Source organism: Myxine glutinosa, chromosome 14 (assembly GCF_964187855.1).
Source record: "Myxine glutinosa chromosome 14, kmMyxGlut1.1, whole genome shotgun sequence".
Taxonomy (NCBI): domain Eukaryota; kingdom Metazoa; phylum Chordata; class Myxini; order Myxiniformes; family Myxinidae; genus Myxine; species Myxine glutinosa.
The window spans coordinates 57,697,183-57,718,757 of NC_136274.1; the positions used below are offsets into that span (position 1 = coordinate 57,697,183).

Consider the following 21,575-nt stretch of genomic DNA (forward strand, 5'->3'; position numbering starts at 1 on the left):
CAGCAGCACAGCCACACACTCAGCCAATGATACACCACAGTCTTGTTCTGCATATGAAAGAAGAAGATGTAACACTGACAAAAACGATTAAGTTTCATCCCTCTTCCTTTCAGTTGAAGATATTATACAATTCATCTCTGAGGGTCTTCTTGGTTTGGCTCAATGTTAATTATGAGTCTGACTGACAGCTGGGTCTGGTTTCACACCCCAAATACATTACGTAACACTTGAAGACACCCTCCAATCAACACTCCACCCAAACAAAGCCAATGGAAATCTGACGCAACACACCCGGGCATTGTATAATCAGCAGCTCGAAGCCTACAGGCCTGATGTCTTAAGCCCACCAGAAAACCAAGATGGCGGCCATATTATTTAATCTGGGTGCCATGGTGGTTGGAGTCGAGCGCCAAATGTGGGCGGCTTCCGGCAGCTGTCTCACCAATAGGTACACATTTCAAAAATAGACCCCAACAAGAACCACACCAAAAACAATAAGAACAAACAACAAGAACTCTTGTCGACCTGAAACATGAATTGAAATACTGCAATCATGATTTCCCGATCTACATCTACTCCCTCGCCCCTCCTAACACCTACATTCCCTCCCCACCCATCACAAAATGCATTTTGGGAAAATATATTTTCAGACAAAAGAACTTGGTGATTGCAATTTGTACCATATGGAAATGAAGTCCATTCAGAAAATTGACGCGTGGATTGTGAAGGCATTCCCAAAAAACGAATGCTACATTTGTAGACAAGCGAGGAAAAGTGCAACAAACATTTTGCAGCAAAGTTCATGGAATGTACACGTGGCATTCCCAATCTATGGTATATTTACGGTCCAGTCTGTAAATATTTTGGCTTGCTTGTCCGATTTTCAATATTAATTATATATTTTGTATCCACTGATAGGCCGGATCTGGATCTGGACCTGAATCAAACTCTAATTGGCTTGTTATTTTCACCTCACCAACTCAACCACCAAGTTTTGTCATAACATCCACAACTTTTTGAAATACCATGCTATATGTTGTTTTTGCCCCTTCTTTCAATGTTGAAGAATCACTTAAAAAGTGTAAAAAAAAAAATCCAGTACCCGGACCTGGATCTTCAGCAAAATCTAATCACACACCCAACATGTCCACCAAATCTCGTCCAAATCCGTCCAAAACTTTGAGATATCCTGCTCACATACAAACAAACAGATAAACAGGGGGGGAAAACATAACCTCCATCCACCTTCGGTGTCGGAGGTAATATAATTTTTATCAGTGATTCTTCACAATTGAGAGATCGGGCGAAAAGCGATATATAGCATGATATTTAAAAAAGTGATGGACGAGTTATGACTGAACTTGGGGGATGAGTTTGTTCGGTGACAAGAACATGCTGATTCGATTTTGGTTCAGGTCCGAATCCAGATCCGGCCCATCATTGGATACAAAACATAAACTGTTCAGCCTGGCGGAGGTTTGCGCTCTACCGAGTGTCCTTCTAGTTTCCTCCAACACCGAAGGTGGATGGAGGTTATGTTTTCACCCCTGTTTGTTTGTATGTTTCTTGTTTGGCTGTTTGTCAACAAAATACCTCAAAAAGTTGTGGACAAGTTCTGACATGTACGAGTTATGTCAAAACGAGGCGCATAAATTGGTTAGGTGACAAGAACAAGCTGATTCGATTTTGGTTCAGGTCTGGATCCAGATACAACCTACCGGTGGGATACAAAACGTAAACTGTTCACCTGGCGGATGTATGCTCTCTACTGGGTGCCGTTCTAGTTATAGTCTTGTTTCTCCAAGGCAGTGCAGTTTACCTTGGGCCACAGCCTGATCTGGGACAGATTTGCACGTAAAATACAATTTTATTTTTCTTATTCCTCTTCCTGGTTTGAAACACCAGCCTGGTGTTGGCTTAGCGGTTAGGGTGCGGCTTGGGATCCTGGGATCCTAGGATCCTGGGTTTGAATACCGGTCGATTGCTGAATTAATGCTCGGGGAGTTGACTCAGCCTGTCATCCTTCCGAGGTCGGCAAATTGAGTACCAGTTCACTGGAAACTCCCTGTGTGTCGCAAGAGGCGACTAACAGGGTTGGTGGCAGGAAGGGCATCCGGCCATAAAACATTGCTTCAAAAAGGGGACCACGGTTCCCGAAAAAGGCCAACCCCTGCTCTGCGGGGAAAAATGGCCTCTAAAGGCGGTTCTTCTATTCCGCTTCTTAGTTAAACGAGTTACAGCCTGCGTAGTTACAGCCTGCGTTTATGCTTCACTAGAAACCTACAAGATGTACTGCATTGCCATTTGCTTTATATATAGGGGCTGAGGCCTGGACTCTTTATCTATTTTACTCAGTGAGATTACACCTAAATCTGACTTAACGTCGAAAAATAATTGAAGTGGTTTGGTGGGCATGATGCTTGCTTGCTCTTTGTTGTGAAGCACAACCTCAAGTCATCATATTATTTTTTTCCATGTGAGAGCACAAGAGTCGCTCACACACCTAACATAAAACCACGTCTTCAATGTGTTCGCCAAAAACAACAACGACGATGCAAACACATACACGTGATCCTTTCCTAAAAAAAAAAATCTTCACTGCATCGTCACAATACATGTCTCGAGAGTCCTTTGACTACTGTTTTTGTGCTGCCCAATGCATAATAATCGCAGCAGTAATTCTACGGCCTGCGGTGCATGACAGTTTAGTGTGAGTCGACATGTGCGTGGGCATTCTTATGATCAGGTAGATCTCTGCTGGAGACCAACCTGCAACCGGAGTCCAAAGAAAACAAGATGTAAGACTGCATGAGGTGTATGCAACAGAAAATGAGATTTGCCAATCACTTGGGACTGGGGTTTGAAGAAATAAAATGGAATTAAAAAAAAAAAAAAACACCATTAGAGGCCATTTTTCCCCGCAAAGCGGGGGTTGGCCTTTTTCGAGGACCGTGGTTGTTGTTGTTTTTTGGTCCCCTTTTTGAAGCAATGTTTTACGGCCGGATGCCCTTCCTGCCGCCAACCCTTTTTACGACAAGCAGGGAATTACCAGTGTACTGGTACTCAATTAGCCGACCTCGGAAGGATGACAGGCTGAGTCAACCCCCCTGGCGTTAATTCAGCAATCGACCGGGATTCGAACCCAGGATCCTAGGATCCTAAGCTGGCACCCTAGCCGCTAGCCCAACACCAGGCTAAGAAATAGAAATAATGGAATACTGGAATAAAAGTAAAGAAATAAAATGGAATACTGCAAAATATTTGTTTTCCTTTATTTATGGGGAGATACCCTTTTAATGATGCTGCAGAAAGTGCCTGTTGATCAGATCAGGTTGATAAGGAAAAATGACTTGCAGTGGAATATAGTTACAGTATGTCGTCTTCATACCTCAAACCTCATCGAATTTACCTGTGATTTTGCATTTCAGAAGCTGAACAAATCAACAGTTTTGATTTTATTGAGCTCAATAACGAGAAAGGATATGGCTTGAGATCCGGGCAATTGAGATTAGCTGGAAATATTGAGCATTCAAACGTTCTGAATTATCTTATCAATTAAATTGTGGGCTTAAAGGTTGTGAGTTGAAGCAATTCTCAGTCATCAAAATATAGACATGATAATCGAATAATGGGTGGCTTGATTGAGAAAGTGAAAACATGGCTGGAGAGGTTTAAAAAGTGTGGAGAGGAAGTAAATGAGGATGGGAGAGGAGAGGAGAGGAGTAAGCTTTTGTTACTACTCGTGAAAATAATAATACAAATAATAACTAGTACTATACTCAGTAGAGCGCATAACAGTTTACGTCTTGTATCCCACCGATAGGTCGGATCTGCTTCCGGACCTGAAACAAAATCTAATCATCTTGCTCTTGTCACCTATCCAACTCATCCAACGCGTTTCATTCAAATCTGTCCACAACTTTTTGAGATATCGTGTTATATATTCGTTTTAGGCCTATTACTCAATGGTAAAGAATCACTTAAAAATACTATAGTAGACGGATCCGGATCCATATCTGGATCTCACCAAAATTGAATAGATTCCTCCTTGTCAAATACCCAAGCTCTCCACCAAATTTTGTCCGAATCCATCCACAACTTTATAATATATCCTTTTCACAGATAAACAAACAAGAAAGATGTTGTGCAGAGCACGATACTTGTGAAATCCCCCAAAAATTGACTCTAAAAATAATTGGTGGTTGAATTCAGTGACTTGATATGCAAATCCTGTTCAAATCTCTACTCAATAGGTTTTTAGAAATTTGGCATATGTTGAACTTTGACCTATGTTGACCTTTTGGCCTATGTTGACCTCCAACATAATTGGTGGTTGAATTCAGTGATCTGATATGAATTCAGTGATCTGATATGTCTTCAAATTTTAAGTCAATCGGATGAAAATTGAGCATTTTAGAAATTCGACCTAAGTTGTTGACCTTTGGCCTATGTTGACCTTTTAACCGTAAAATAAATAGGCTTCTTGCTGGTGACAAACTCTGCCGTTTGGTGAGGTTTTGTAACAAACAGACTTAATAACATACTGCATGTGACCAGCTGATATACTCGAAAAATCTTAGATTTTTGCAAGTAACAAACAGGCAGGAGTGAAAACATAATCTCCGCCGAACTTATTACCTTCGGTGGCGAAGGTAATAATAACCATTAATTTTGTTTGAAAATAATAATCGATAAATAGATTTAAAAAAGTGATTGCATGCATCATTTTGAGGAAGTTGAGGCAAAAGTTACACCATTTTTGCAAACGTAATATGTAGAATGAATGAATGAATGATCGTTTTAAGGCCATTTTCCCCGCTAGAGCAGGGGTTAGCCTTGTGGGCCCCATGACAATCATGGTTCCCTGTTTGAGGCAATGTTTTTATGGCCGGATGCCCTTCCTGACGCCAACCCTTGGTCACGCTCGAAGGATGCGCAGGGATACGGTGTACCTATTCTAAATCGGGGTACACACCATGATCATTCATCCCAGCAAGCTGGTACTCAATTTGCCGACCTCGGAAGGATGACAGGGTGAGTCAACCCCCCTGGCGTTAATTCAGCGATCGACCAGGATTCAAACCCAGGATCCTAGGATCCCAAGCCGGCACCCTAACCGCTAAGCCAACACCAGGTAAAAAACACAACGTTGAACATGTCCTCAGCCATTTCTCGGACATGTGTTTACTGATCTTGTTCCAACTTTGCACACAGATAAAGAATGGTAGCTTACATATGCACGTGAATTATTTTCTGCATCTGATTCAAGATGGCCGACTGGCGGCCATTTTAGTTGTAAAAAACACAACGTTGAACATGTCCTCAGCCATTTCTCGGACATGTGTTTACTGATCTTGTTCCAACTTTGCACATGGTAAAAATAATCAATAATTCCTGCAAGAACATCACACATTTTCTTGGCTTGAACAAAGAATGAGGACTCAACATGAACGTGCGAAATTGAAAAACATATCAAGGTGCGGAACATGTCTTACCAGTGTGGTGAATATGTAATGATAATATTCAGTCATCATCCCCATAGACAGCACCTGTAAAGCAAGCAATAAAATTACAGGGCCTTATTTTGGCGAGACAAAAACCAGACACATGTCCATTATGACTCTTGCAAGCAAGAACGGCGAGCAAAGTCTCAAATGCGATTATTAGTCAAATAAATAAGAGGAGCAATTGAAAAGGCAGGTAGTGAGATAATATTGGAAAAGTTTGACTGTCATGCCAAATCCAATGTCATCTCGCATTACTTTGTTTTCATTACAGTTATTGTGTTCACACCGAGCACATATCCTTTCCACCCTCCTTCCTGGACATGCAGCAGAAGCCTTTTAACGCATAATGGGATGAAAGGTGTGTTTACGTGAAAAACGTGCAAGACAAATATATATATATTTTTTTCACAATAATTATGCAAGGAGAAACAACAAGGATACAATATGCAGAAATAGACAATCATACTATAACAGAGCTATGGCATATGTGGGCATGTACGTCCGCTCTGTACCCATTGGTCCGACTCCACCTGCAATTGTAACCTGAAAACAAAATCATACGTCTGAAATTTTGTGAAGGCACATAGGCCTCAGGCCTTTGGCCTCTGTTATCAGACCAGTGCAATTGTAATCATCCGAGCTACAGTATATAATCATGATATATTATATATGCACATAAGCAGTGCACATATTTTTGCTTCATGTATGTAACCCGGGTTAATTTTTATTATTTTCGTGAGCAATCAAGGTAGCAGTCTGTTACCTATACACCACCCAAATAAAGGGATGAGCACTTTGTGCAATAAATGAAGGTTTTTTGGATGTAATTTTATTTTTAGCCCGTTTTCAAGGCTGATTAGTGTGAAAATACAGAAGGGTCGCACATCAAATACTAGGCATACTTTTGCTTCATGCATGTAATCCAGGTTGCATCGATCTATTGTCTATACACAATCCAAATAAAAGGATGAGCAATGTTTGTCGTAAATGAATGTTTTTGTGTGGCATTTTGGTTTTAGCCCGAGTTTTCAAGGCTGGAGAGTGTGAAAACATAGAAGGTTTGCCCATCATTTTGACGGCCATTTCTGCTGGCATTAGCAATGAACCCTTCCGGCTCAACAACATAAATTAGCTGTTGTCCCCAATCAAAAATGCTTTTATGGTACACAAATAAGAATACAAGATGTATGCACACAGCACTTAGCACCAATAAACGGGTTCTGCACAAGCACATTCAACCTTTTCCCTACCGCCTCTCCTTCTTCTTTTTTTCCTCTTTTCTCTCTTTCTTTCTTTCTCTTTCTCTTTCTCTTTCTCTTTCTCTTTCTCTTTCTCTCTCTCTCTCTCTCTCTCTCTCTCTCTCTCTCTCTCTCTCTCTCTCTCTCTCTCTCTCTCACAATTGTATCCATTTTTACAAAACATTATACAAGTGGAACCCTCTTTTAAACTGATCATCTGTCCTGATGCGCACTCCTCTTCCTAGCAAACGACTTATTTCAGACAGCTCATAAAAATAATCCTTAAAGGAAAAAAATAAAATCCCCCACCTCAATTCCATTCCAATCCCTTTTTATTTAACGTAAAACTGTACCATCTGGTCCTATGCTCTACCTCCAATTGGAAAAGAAAAGAAAATCTCATTGCATTTATTTTCAATTTCTTAAAGTATCTGAAAAAAAATCAAAATGCATGCTTCTCTCATATCCACATGCAATCTTTATTTATGCAAAAAGCCCTGTCCTTTAGAATTTCCATCATAAATAAAATCCCATGATCTCGATGCTCCACCTTGAACCCTCTCTCTTGCAGCTACATCCTCAACAGCTAACCAACCCTTATTTAACAGACACAGTCGTCTATAAACCTAGATAGTAGTGGACACCACCTTTGTCAGGCCAGATAAACAATGTAATAGAGGTTTTGTAATGCAGATTCATGAACCAGCAGACACCTGTTCAATATGGGCAAATATTTTTGACCAGTTTGTCCCTATGAAAATGGGCAATCTCTCCATTAATGGTGATAGCAAGGCCCAGCTGCAATGTACGTCTATCACATGATAGCAAGCGCTTGGCCCGGCTGCACGGTACTTTTGGGCAGCAAAATCAGCTTTGCGGTTTGTTTTTTGCATCGTACATGATTTTTATTTATCATAGTCATGGATAGCCCTAACCCTGGTGTTGGGCTAGCGGCTAGGGTGTCAGCTTAGGATCCTAGGATCCTGGGTTCGAAACCCGGTCGATCGCTGAATTAACGCCAGGGGGGTTGACTCAGCCTGTCATCCTTCCGAGGTCGGCTAATTGAGTACCAGTTCACTGGTAATTCCCTGTTTGTCGTTAAAGGCGGCAAAAAGGGTTGGCGTCAGGAAGGTCATCCGGCCGTAAAACATTGCTTCAAAAAGGGGACCGAAAAACAACAACTACCACGGTTCCCGAAAAAGGCCAACCCCCGCTTGCGGGGAAAAATGGCCTCTAAAGGTGGTTTTTTTTATAGTCATGGATAGCCAACAAACGACAAACAGAATATATATATATATATATATATATATATATTGTTACGGACGCGGCGTTTAGATGTTATATTGACCGAGCGGTGGTGTATTTAACCGCGTCCGAACAGTTACTCCCCGATTAGAACCCGATTCCACCCGACGTTGACCAGATCGCCCCACAGATATTCAATCGGGAAATCTCTAAAGCGACCGAAAGAGAATGAAAAAGAAGAAGAAGAACAATACGGAGGAAGAACAGATTTATTATACACACACAAGCAATGGATGGAAGAAGCAGTAACACAGCGAATCGTTAACTTACACTATTCATTTTTACTTAGCCCCAAGTCAACGAGCAGGACAGGACGTTCACACTTACACAGGGGATAATGCAGGCAGGTAGGGCTTGAGGTGGATTGCTTGATAGGGAGGCAAAGTCGGGAGGCCGCAGCTCGCAATTCCTCGCGGTTTTGGCGGGAAACCCTCCGTCGTGTATCCGCTGCGGTAGACGTCACGCGCTGGTTCGGCACACCTGCTCCTCTTCTGAGGTGGAGCCGTCTCCCTCCTTTCAGCACGTCTCTCCAAAGCTGGTTTCCTTGCCGAGTACCTCTCCTCTTTGGCTTGGAGCGTTTCGCATCTCACCGCCTCTTGGTGCAGTCTCTTTGCTCATCTCCCAAGGCCTCTCCAAGTCATCTCATAAAAAAGTCCCTTACAGTCGCTTTTATCACCTCGGGCGAAATCAAGCCGCCGGCTCCGAGGGCACGCCTACCGGGTCGCTCACCGCGGTGTTGATTGGCTGTTAGGGCTGGTTCACTCCTTCCCTCTTATGACGAGGTGGAGACACGCCTTTCTTCCCCAACCCTACCTCGTGGCCAATGGTGGTTTGAAGAAAACCGCCCAAAATGCGGAAGGCAATTGGAAGGGAGGTTTTGGGGAAATTGGAAGGGCCTACGCTTATTTTGTTTGATACAATGCAAAGTCAATCTAGTGGGAAACACATATTTAGCCTACATGGAATAAGGAAATACACTATTTAAAAGATATATCGTGACCTGCGTGTAAGTTTCATGGAATTAACTAGGAGGCCGACTGCGACCATTATTTACATTAACAGGGTGTTACCGTACTTTTGTAACGTTCACATTGTAACGTTTCCACATTCGTTACAACATATATATATATATATATATATATATATATATATATATATATATATATATATATATATATATATATATATATATTCAAAACCGAGAACAAGGCATGGAAGTGCTACAGAAGTTAAACTGATATTAAGTACGTGCAAAAGAAGAAGACAATTAGTTGCGAACAACCTCATCAATCATACATATGCCTATAGGGTACTTATTGAGGTGAAAAGTTTAAAAGTAGTCTTCAGGATTCTGCCCAATAAGTAAAGAACCACCTTTGGAGGCCATTTTTCCCCGCAGAGCAGGGGTTGGCCTTTTTCGGGCACCGCGGTCCCCTTTTGGAAGCAATGTTTTTATGGTCAGATGCCCTTCCTGCCACCAACCCTGTTTAGTCGCCTCTTGCGACTTACAGGGAATTATCAGTGAACTGGTACTCAATTTTCCGATCTCGGAAGGATGACAGGCTGAGTCAACCCCTCTGGCGTTAATTCAGCAATCGACCGGGATTCGAGCCCAGGATCCTAGGATGCCAAGCCGGCACCCTAACCATTAAGCCAACACCATGCTCTGCCCAACAAGTAAAGATTAATTTAAAAAAAGAAAAGTTGTGTTAATTTGTTGTTTATTTAGTTACAGAGACATTAATTTTTACATTCACATCTAAATACAACAACAACAACATGCATTTTAAGGCAATTTTCCCTGCTAGAGCGGGGGTTAGCCTTGCGGTCCCCGTGACAATCTTCTCCATTTTGCCCTATTTTGTGCATCTCTCCTTGTTAACCCCCTTGCCCGCATTTCTTCTTCCACCATCTTTAGCCAAGTCTTTCTCGGTCTTCCCCGTCCTCTACTTCCTTCTACATTAACTTCCATCACTCTTCTCAACCAGTCACTTTCATCCTTCCTCAATACATGACCAAACCATCTCAACCTGTTCCTCTTCACAGCATCAATCACAGGCTCTATTCCCATCATCTTTCGCAATTCATCATTTGTCTTCCTCTCTCTCAACGATACTCCGCACATCCACCACACCATTCGCATTTCCACCCTTTCCAGCCTTCGTTGCTGCTCTACGTTCATTACCCATGTCTCGCTCCCATAAATCATAACACTTCTCACACATGCAGCATACACCTTTCCCTTCAGCTTCAGCGACACTCTCCTCCTCATCAGCACGCCACTCAGTTCCCGAAACTTCTTCCATGCACATCTCACTCGAGCAACCGTTGCCGAGTCTGATCCACCTTCTCCATTCAGCATGTCTCCGAGGTAGCAAAATGTTTTCACACCTTCCAGCTTCACGCCATCTCCAAGATCCAACTCAACATTTCCTCCATCTGCAGCTCCCTCTGTGCACACCTTACATTTGAATGTAGCTGCCACACTGGTTAATGACCCTCTCAGACCACTACATTTTTGATGAACCCACTCAGCGCACATTGTACACTGAATGGAGTTCACTCCGACACCCTTCCTGCACACAGCACATGGCCACTTCCCAGTTCTTTCCACCTCACCACATGCTTTACCACTTGCCATCACCTTTGTCTTTCCGATATTCACCTTCAGACCTTTTGTCTCCATACATTCCTTCCACTTGTTCATCTTTTCCTTCAGTCCATCCATACTTTCCGCAATCAACACCAGATCATCTGCATACAACAACTCCCACGGTAAACCCTCCTTTACGTTCTGAGCCAGCACCTCCATCACAGCTACAAATAGTAGTGGACTTAGTACCGACCCCTGATGCACTCCCACCTTCACCTCAAACTCACCACTGTTCCCGTCCTTCGTCCTTACAGCTGTGCGTGCTCTTTTGTACATTGCCATCACTACTCTGATCAACCATTCCTCCACTCCTAACTTCCTCAATGCCCATGTCAATACTTTGCGTGGAACCCTATCGAATGCTTTCTCCAGATCAACAAACCCAAAAAACAACTTCTTCCTCTTATCCATGTACTTCTCCTGCAACTGCCTCACAATGAAAAGCGCATCTGTCGTTCCTCTTCCTGGCATAAATCCAAACTGCATTTCGTCGATCTTCACTTTCTTCCTTATCCTCCTTTCCAACACCCTTTCCAATACCTTCATTCCATGCTCCAATAACTTTATCGCTCGGTACGAGCCACACTCCAGAGGGTCACCTTTCCCCTTGTATAGAGGGATGAGGGTACTCAGTTCCCAAACCACTGGAATGCGGCCTTCTTTCACCACCAGATTACAGATCTCTGTCATTCTCTTCACACCCCAACTTCCTGCTGCCTTCAACATATCTCCCACAACTCCCGTCGGCCCTCCTGCTTTTCCACTCTTCATTGCTTTTATCGCTTCCTCAACTTCCTTCTCAGTTATCTTCTCTGCCGGTCCTAAAACTGGGTTACTCTCTATGTTGTCATCCCATTCATTCTCTGTATTCAACAGCATTTCCATATATCTTTTCCATCTTCCTTTAATTCCATCTGGGTCGACAACGATTTGTCCCACTTCATCCTTCAAGCAACTCACCCCCATCACATCACACCTCTCTTTCGCTATGTGCTTTGCAATCCTGAATACTGCTTTCTGACCCTCTTCCGAATCCAAGCGTTCTCCGAACATTTTCCTACATGCCTCCTGCGCCTTTGCTACCTCTTTCTTTGCAGCCTTCCTGGCTGCCTTATAACTTTCATGCTCTGCTGTTTCTGCTCCCGTACCCTTCGCCTTCTGCCACTCTTTGAACTTCTTCCTCTTCTCGTCAATCCTCTTTCCAACTTCAACATCCCACCACCATGTTTCCGAGTGCCTCGGTGGTCCTTTTGTCCATCCACATACCTCACCAACGGCTCCCAACAGACTAGCTTTCATTGACATCCAACCACTTTCAAGCTCAACCACATCATCCTCTACCCTACTCAGCCTCTCTTTTAATGCCTCCCTTACTGTCACCTCTTTCAACCTCCACACCTTCATTCTCGGTTGGTACTTCACCCGCCGAGCTCTCCTCGCACCTTTCACCCTTATGTCGCAGACAACCAAGTGGTGCTGTGAAACAGCCTCCTCCCCCGGGATCACCTTTGTGTCCCGGAGGTGCCCCCTATCTCGCCTACGCACCATCAGGTAGTCAACGGTTGTCGTCGACCCACCTGACGTGTATGTAACAAGCTTATTGTCCTCTTTCTGGAACTGAGTATTACAAATCAACAAATCAGCTCCATCAGCAAACTCCAAAATCCTTTCACCTTCTCCATTTCTCACACCATATCCGTAACCCCCATGAACTCCCTCAAAACCGTCCATACTCCTTCCCACATGTCCATTTAGGTCTCCTCCCACCACAACAACTTCCTCATCTTTCACGTTTTCCATCAGCTTCTCTATCGCACACCAGAACTTGTCCTTCTCTTCATCGCTTCGACCAACCTGCGGAGCATATCCCGAGATGACGTTCACCAAGAGCTTTCCAATCATCATTTTCACCATCATCAACCTATCACTCACTCTAGTCACACTCACCACACTGTCTACAAACTCCTCAGAAAACAGGACACCAACACCATTCACGCCCTCCGGGCACCCTTGCCACGCAAACTTGTATTTCTGTCCCTGCCTACCCTTCACCATTCTCACACCACTTCCCTTCCATCTCGTCTCTTGCACACAACATATGTCCACTCTTCTTCTGACCAATACTTCCACCACTTCTCCTGATCTCCCTGTCATTGTCCCTACATTCCATGTCCCAAACCTCAGAAACCGATCTCCACTTCAGGCTGTACCCTGCCCATATGTACTTGTGATTGTCATGGTTCTCTTTTTGAGGCAATGTTTTTATGGCCGGATGCCCTTCCTGACGCCAACCCTCTTAGTCGTCTCTTACGACACGCAGGGATACGGTGTACCTATTCTGACCAGGGTACACACTGGGAAACGTTTAAAACATGTAAATTCTGGGGGGGGGGGGGCGTCAGCATCACGGCTGCGGTTTAAACATATTCCAACAATATCCAAACAGAACCATGAAAAAAAAAAAACAATCCGGGAAAAGTCTCCAAGCAAGAACGTGGATTTGAGAAGGAAGGAGCAGAGGCGGAAGAAAACGAGATACAGGGGGCGGGGTACAAGCCGAGATGAGGAGGAGAGCGAACAAGCACGTGTCCGGGAGGAGAGAAAGAATCAATATATAATTCTTTGTCTCGGGAGGTGAGGTGAGGGGGAGAAAACAAAATAAAAGAAACAAGCAATACAGCGAAGGAAATAACCCAAACCGACAAAACACCGACGGGGGGAGGGAAGCCCCAAGTTACCAGGCCGCGCACGAGGTACGACTCAGAAAACGATTAACTACACACAAGTTTGCACGAACCACAAACCAACACCAACTAGAAACACACAATAACACGTACACAGCAAAATAACCAGTGGAAATTTGACAAAGACAAGAATGGGAAAACACTCAAACTTCGATGCCGTGGAGAGCTCGAAGTACGCCTCACTCGCCCGAGGAACCGGAAGTCTTCACAAAATTCACATTTGTGTCTTTGTTGTCACATTTGTCATTTGTCACATTCATTCACATTTGTGAAGAAAAATTCACATCTAAATGTATGTCAGAATTCACTGAGAAGTCTCCTTATCCCATTTTCTCTTTTCACCTGTCACCCATATCTCCAAATTGTGTTCCACAATTGCATGCTGACTCATGACTGCCATTGGTTTTTTTTGTTTTAATGCTGAGCGAATCAAGACGCTTTATCGGTGTCTGAAGCTAGGCCGCGTGTGGCACCTCCACTCGTCTAATGCCATAACTGGCTCAGGCTATGCCTAAAAGGAACAGTGCAATGCACTGGAGATTGGGCATTTCATTTATTATGACAGTTAGAACATGACCAAACAACAGAGTTCATGGAATACGTTACCCCAGGCAATCTTTAGAAAAAGGACATGGGAAGGGTGATCATTTCAACTCTTCCTTTGCATTTCCAAGTATAATCTGTATTTATTTTCTATGAGCAGCCATTTTGTCTGAATCGCGATATTGCCCAAACGCTGAAAGCCCGATCGGTATATTTTATTGGTCGAGATGGCATAAATGGTGTAATATTTTGTCAAAGGACTGCTAAACTGAAGATTTTTGGAAGTACCAAGAAAGTGATTACTGTTCTACAGTATTAAAGTATATAATTCAATTGAAATAAAATATAAATTTTGACAGTTTAGAAAAAAAAAACTTTCAAAAAATAAACCGCCTTTGATGCACCGTCTTTTACATCTCCTTATTTAGCACAATAAATCAATTATTCATGCCTGTTGTTTGTGTCCTTTATGATGTCCCTAAATACAGTATGTTTCCTGTTGGGAATGATTTTCAATTTTGTTTGACTGCCAGACAGGCAGACAGACGATAGCAATTACCTTACTCCTTTGTGCGGATGAGCATCTCGGGATGAGATTCCATACAATTTGACAAATTCAGAGCCGAAGTACTGACAGACTGCAGGTTCATGATCCGACTCGTGCCCTACATTGTTAAAAATATTAAATTCAATTGAAATTTTAAGTAGTTCCTTGATCAAAGACTGAAATCTGCAGATAGACCGATAAACCAACAAAGTGACCCAATTGCTTAACCCCTCTTTTCGCTTCACGCATGGGGTAAAAACTTGATGCTTTTTTTAAAAGAAGGTTAAGGAGCTGGGTAGATGGTAGATCAAAACCTCTCTAAAAATGTCAGTAAACCGAGTCTGCTGCATTCCAGACATTTACCCAGCGCGTAACACTCTAATAAAGTACCATTCAATTTTAACCTCTGCCACCAAAGATGGATGGAGGTTATGTTTTCTTTCACCTTTGTCTGTCTGTTTGCTTGTCTGTCTGTGAGAAGGATATCTCAAAAAGTTGTGGACAGATTCAGGCGAAATTTAGTGGAAAGGTTGGGTATGTAATAAGGGCAAAATGATTAGATTTTGGTGAAGATCCAGATCCAGATACTCGAATTTGTTGTGATTCTTCACCATTGAGTAATAGGGCTAAAACCGATATATAGCACAATATCTCAAAAAGTTATGGACGGATTCGGACAAAACTTGGTGGACAGGTGTGTGTGTGTGTGTGTGTGTGTGTGTGTGTGTGTGTGTGTGTGTGTGTGTGTGTGTGTGTGTGTGTGTGTTAAATAATAATAATAAAGGAGTCTTATATAGCCCCATCAAGCAGAGTAAACTACCCTCATGGCGCTTTACATTATCATGCGAACGCACACACACCGCACACATACACACACACAGACACACCTTCACTCTTACCCTATTCCTCTCCCTCCCCATTCAAAACCCACAGATATGTACTCCCCCTCCTCCTCCCCTTCCCCTCCCTCCCCCGCACGTGTGTGTGTGTGTGTGTGTGTGTGTGCGCGCGTGCGTGTGCGCGTGCGTGTGTGTGTGTGAATTGATTCAACTTTGGTGAATATTCAGATCCAGATATGAGAGTTTTGTAATATTCTACGTGATTCTTCGCCATTGAGAGAAATTGCCAAAAACGATATATAGCATGATATTTCAAGAAGTTGTTTATGGGTTATGACATAACTAGGTGGACGAGTCGATTAAATGACGAGAATAATCCCATTCAATTTTTTTTCAGGTCCAGATCGAGATCCGGCCTATCAGTGGGATACAGAAGGTAAACTGCTCAGCCTAGTGGAGGTATACGCTCTACCGAGTGCAGTTCTAGTTTGGTCACATTAAATATTTGACAATAAAATAAATGCCCAATCTTAAGCGTATCACACTGCCCCTTATAGACATAGCATGGGCCAGTCACAACACTATACGAGTGGAGGTGCCACCTAGAAACGGCCGACATTTCGCCACCTAGAAAAGTGTCCTGAATTGCTCAGCATTTTACAAAAGCAATGGCAATCATTAGTCAACATGCAATTGTGGAACGCAACTTGGAGATATAGAGTTACAGGTGAAAAGTTAAAGTATAAAACGTTTGCAGTGCATTCCTTCAAATCTTGAAAAAACAGCGAAATAATTACTGCGGTGATCGGGCGCAAGTAGAAGTAACACTATCATGATAGCTCTCTATTTGCCATTGCAAGTAAATTGGAAACAAAATGAAACAAGCCTCAATTACTATCAGACCTGCTTGAGGATGTCTGCTGCGGCAATGTAGCCGCAGTCGAAGATTACGAAGAACTCCTTGCCCCGTTTCATCTCGCGGAGGAGCGGCTTGGCATCCTTTGTGCCCACGGGCAGCTGCCGGATTTTCAGCTTGATGTTGTAACGTGATGGAGCTTTGATGAGTTCCTGCAGTCTAATGAGGCCTGCAGAAGCAATGTGGCATTGGAAATTGTGCAGGCAGGGGTTGGAGGGGGGATAGAGAAGCAAAAGCCGATGGAGTCAGTGACTTTGGTCTCTTGGCTACAGATGAATGAAAACAGAACTGCAAAAAATACAAAAGAAATACACATTGTTCCTCTTTTGACTTTGTTGGCGATGACGTATGATCAGGAGATACTCACGAGCTGTATTTTAACAAAGATGAACCACCCTTTTTCTCGATTAAAAAAGTGTTCTTATTTGCTGGACCTAAATCTCCAACCACAACTCTCTGTATATGGACATGTCAAGGCTTTTCTTTCTTTCTTTTTATTGTGAAATAATCAACTTTGCTCTTATCTTCAGGTAAATGTCATTTTAAATACTAGGGCATGCCCGTACTATATATATGCCCGTACTATATATCTATCTAAAATTATATCCCCCCCCTCTATTTACATGAAATGGTTTGGTCCATTCGCAACGCCAAAGCGAACGGCGAACGGCTTGCGAGTACAGTGACAATCCCCCCCCTCTATTTACATGAATGGTTTGGTCCATTCGCAACGACCACAGAACCCCCCCCTCTATTTACATGAAATGGTTCGGTCCAAAGCGAACGGCTTCCGGAGTTTGGTAAAGAAATCGCCATCGCGTACACAAACGCGCAGGAAAGCGAATGAATCGCAAATTCGTTTTTATTAGTTTTAAAACATCGTTTAACGCCAACATAGCGCCAACATAGTTTGCAAACGTGAAATAAATGAATACGCTCTCAAATGTGCCATCCGAGGCAGAGTGTGTCCGCCACGTTCGGCACACGCGCTAGTTCGCTGCTCTCTGATTGGTTGAATCGTTTTTTGGACATCGCTCGGTAAGTAATTGTCCGATTAATATGAAACCTTGAAAAGGCACATCCTCGGGTCCCCAGCAATATACCTGGCAAGTTTCAAGTATATCGGACCCGTGGTTGTCGAGAAACAGCGGTCACAGACAAACAAACACACAGACAGACACACACACACACAGAGATTACTGGAATTATAGATAGATAGGTGTTCATTTTGAAATGCTATTACATTTGGACGTTGGCAACGTTTAAAAAATTTATTATTTTCTAATTTTTTGCATTATTTGACATTCTGCAATCCGAAAAACATTCTTGCTATTTTCCATTATATGAATGTGAGATCAGAAAATGAAATCTCATTTTGGATGAATGAAATGAATGAATGATCGTTTTGAGGCCATTTTTCCCCGCTAGAGTGGGGGTTAGCCTTGCGGGCCCCATGACAATCATGGTTCCCTGTTTGAGGCAATGTTTTTATGTCCGGATGCCCTCCCTGACGATTTTGGATGTTGGGAATAATAGGAAATCACATTATGGAAGACGACAATAACAAATAAAATAATAATCTATCTATAATTCCAGCAATCTCTGTGTGTCTGTGTGTCTGTGTGTTTGTTTGTCTGTGACCGCTGTTTCTCGACAACCACGGGTCCGATATACTTTAAACTTGCCAGGTATATTGCTGGGGACCCGAGGATGTGCCTTTTCAAGGTTTTAAATTAATCGGACAAGTACTTACCGAGCTATGTCCAAAAAACGCTTCAACCAATCAGAGAGCAGCGAGCTATCACGTGTGCCGAACGTGGCGATCAGACTCTACCTCGGACGGCACATTTGACAGCGTATTCATTTATTTCACGTTGGAAAACTATGTTGCCGTTAAACTATGTTTTAAAACGAATTCAAACTGCGATTAAATTAAAACGATTCATCGTAACTGCGACGATTTGCGAACTTCCGGACAGTGAAGACTTCACTTCCGGCAGCCAATCACAGAACGCTTTGTTGCGTAGGCGTGGCCGATGTGAGAACGAGCGGAGGTGAGCGCGTTACGAGCTGACCGCCATTACGGTACGGTTCGTAATTCGATTTCTTCCGGAGAAAATAATAATTTCTCGATTTCATATGCGCATTATTTCTCCCAATTCAGTCAGAGCGAAGGGCGGAAGCGAAGAGCGTTGTTTTTTTTGTTTACGGGCGTACGGGCGGGGTAGAGCGTACGGGTAGCGTTTTTTTTTTTTTTGGCAAGGAACGGGCACCCACGTACGGGCAATGCCCTAGTAATAATAATAATAATAATAACTAGAAAGAATCTGAAATTGCAGAGCCCATCCACATCCGTTTGTATTTAGATGTCGTATTCTTCTCCTTCTGTGTGCTCAAAATAACAAAAACAGTTAGAAAACTAGAAAGAGCAATCAGAGATGGCAGACCCTCGCCAGGACGTATTTTCAGTAGTTTTTGCCAATTTCAAGCCATATTAAAACAAATGTGGCGTCCGAACCACGTGACCGGTGACGTCATCATATTATTTTTCCTAAACCAAATTAGCCCTAGATGACGCTCAAGAAATTTCATCTTAATCGGATGAAGTTTTGTACTTGTCGAATTATGACGTCATAATGGCGGCACCTTTGACATCATCATAAACATATTTTATTCCCCATGGTGAGTTCTTTACAATGAGCCATGTCTCAATTTTTTCTATGCAGCGCTTTCAGAGATATAGAGGTGCAATTTTTTTCGGTTTTACCAAGATGGCGCCCATATCACGTGACCTATGACGTCATAATTATCATTAAAATATTCTACAGGTGGAGTTGCATCTATGGTGAAATTTTCCTATCAATTGGACCAACGGTTGCAGAGAAAATCATATTTATTCTGTGCAGACAAACAAACTGACAAAACAAACGGACTCAAATGCAATGGCAAGGGTAAAAATACCAAATGAAAATTCATGATTTTATGCAACCTTGACCTGAGACCTTTTGATCTCAAAAAAAACAAAAAAACAATCGGATTGTAGCTTTTGATTGGTGAACCAATTCAGTGACGCAATATGCAAATTCTGTAAATTTCAGGTCAATCTGAGGAAAATTGACGATTTTAGGTGATGTTGACCTTTGACCTTTTGACCAAATTATTAATTTGCTTTCTCCAAATTCTCATAATAAAACTTTGTTGAAAATTTGATGACAAAACTCAAATGGTAAGTTTAAATTTCAGGTCACTAGGATGAAAATTGACGATTTTAGGTGATGTTGACCTTTGACCTTTTGACCAAATTATTAATTTGCTTTCTCCAAATTCTCATAATAAAACTTTGTTGAAAATTTGATGACAAAACTCAAATGGTAAGTTTAAATTTCAGGTCACTAGGATGAAAATTGACGATTTTAGGTGATGTTGACCTTTGACCTTTTGACCAAATTATTAATTTGCTTTCTCCAAATTCTCATAATAAAACTTTGTTGAAAATTTGATGACAAAACTCAAATGGTAAGGTTAAATTTCAGGTCACTAGGATGAAAATTGATGATTTTATGTGATCCTGACCTTTGACCTTTTGACCAAATTATTAATTTGCTTTCTCCAAATTCTCATAATAAAACTGTTGAAAATTTGATGACAAAACTCAAATGGTAAGTTTAAATTTCAGGTCACTAGGATGAAAATTGACGATTTTAGGTGATGTTGACCTTTGACCTTTTGACCAAATTATTAATTTGCTTTCTCCAAATTCTCATAATAAAACTTTGTTGAAAATTTGATGACAAAACTCAAATGGTAAGGTTAAATTTCAGGTCACTAGGATGAAAATTGATGATTTTATGTGATCCTGACCTTTGACCTTTTGACCAAATTATTAATTTGCTTTCTCCAAATTCTCATAATAAAACTTTGTTGAAAATTTGATGACAAAACTCAAATGGTAAGTTTAAATTTCAGGTCACTAGGATGAAAATTGACGATTTTAGGTGATGTTGACCTTTGACCTTTTGACCAAATTATTAATTTGCTTTCTCCAAATTCTCATAATAAAACTTTGTTGAAAATTTGATGACAAAACTCAAATGGTAAGGTTAAATTTCAGGTCACTAGGATGAAAATTGATGATTTTATGTGATCCTGACCTTTGACATTTTGACCTCTTGAAAACATTATTAGGTGTCTTACACACACACACACACACACACACACACACACACACACACACACACACACACACACACACACACACACAAGAGATTGCAAACCCCCGTCTTCTGCTAATTATGTGTAATGTAAAATGTTACTTCAACAACATTATGCAAAGAAACAGTTAAATATAATGTGAATTTAATATCGTCTCACTTTGTGCTCCCTAAAAATGTTGCTTGATGAAATGAACCACCCCCCTCCCCCACACAACCACAAGTTCTCAACTCCCTCCCCTGCTCACCAAGTCCTCAGCTCCTCTCGCCCCTTCTCAAGTCCTCAACTCCCTCCCCCGCTCACCAAGTCCTCAGCTCCCTTGCCCCCCTCCGAAGTCCTCAACTCCCTCACCCCTCACCAAGTCCTCAACTCCCCCCGCCCCTTCCCAAGTCCTCAACTTCCCCACCCTCCCCCAATTTCTCAACCCACACCGCACCCACCCACAATGATTAAACCCCTCTCCCCCACCCAATGCTAAGTACTGATGTTGATTAAATGCTAAGTACACCCCATCCCTCCAACCCCAGGTCCTCAACTCCCCTCCCCTCCTCAACCCATCTCTCCATAATCCCCTCCCTCACTATTCCTGTTCTTCAAAGCAAGAGGGAATTCTTACATAATTACATTGTGTTGCGGTTTTAGAGCCCTCACTTGTAAATAATTACTTGTAAATATCTCATTATTAAAAGGTTAAAGGTTGCACCCCTAGTTAGTCCACAAGCAACACGTAGGCCACCTTAGAAATTCCAGTTATTTCATTATTATGTGTTTTCGATAAGGCCGTGTTTCCAATAGTTGAATCTGCGTTGCATCAATTAAATAAGAGTAGGTCCCAATCCAATTCCGGCCATTTTGCCAACCTCTCTCTCCCAGCGACGCCATTATGCACCTCTGCCAGCAGCAGCCGCCTTAGCGCTCGCTCAAGCCGCCATGAACCATTCGGTCAGGCCCGAGGAAAAAGGGGGCAGAACGCCAAGAACAAGGTGTGGCCTGTCAACCAGCCGTCAAAGGCGTGGCCGGTCAGCCCTCACCAGCCAACTAGGGCTGAGGGAATATCACCGACGGGCGTGG

The 21,575-nt window shown here is 42.4% G+C and overlaps 1 protein-coding gene across 2 annotated transcripts in view; it reads right to left on the bottom strand.

Moving 5' to 3' along the window:
* LOC137439811 (glutamate receptor ionotropic, kainate 2) overlaps window positions 1-21,575 on the bottom strand; it is a 426,037-nt gene that overhangs the window by 236,346 nt on the left and 168,116 nt on the right. For both annotated transcript variants that reach the window (XM_068135931.2, XM_078767891.1), the window contains exons 5-6: window positions 16,280-16,461; window positions 5,496-5,549 (exon numbers count right to left, since the gene is read on the bottom strand). In XM_068135931.2, the coding sequence (XP_067992032.2) occupies window positions 5,496-5,549; window positions 16,280-16,461 (236 nt within the window). The remainder of the gene's footprint in view (window positions 1-5,495; window positions 5,550-16,279; window positions 16,462-21,575) is intronic.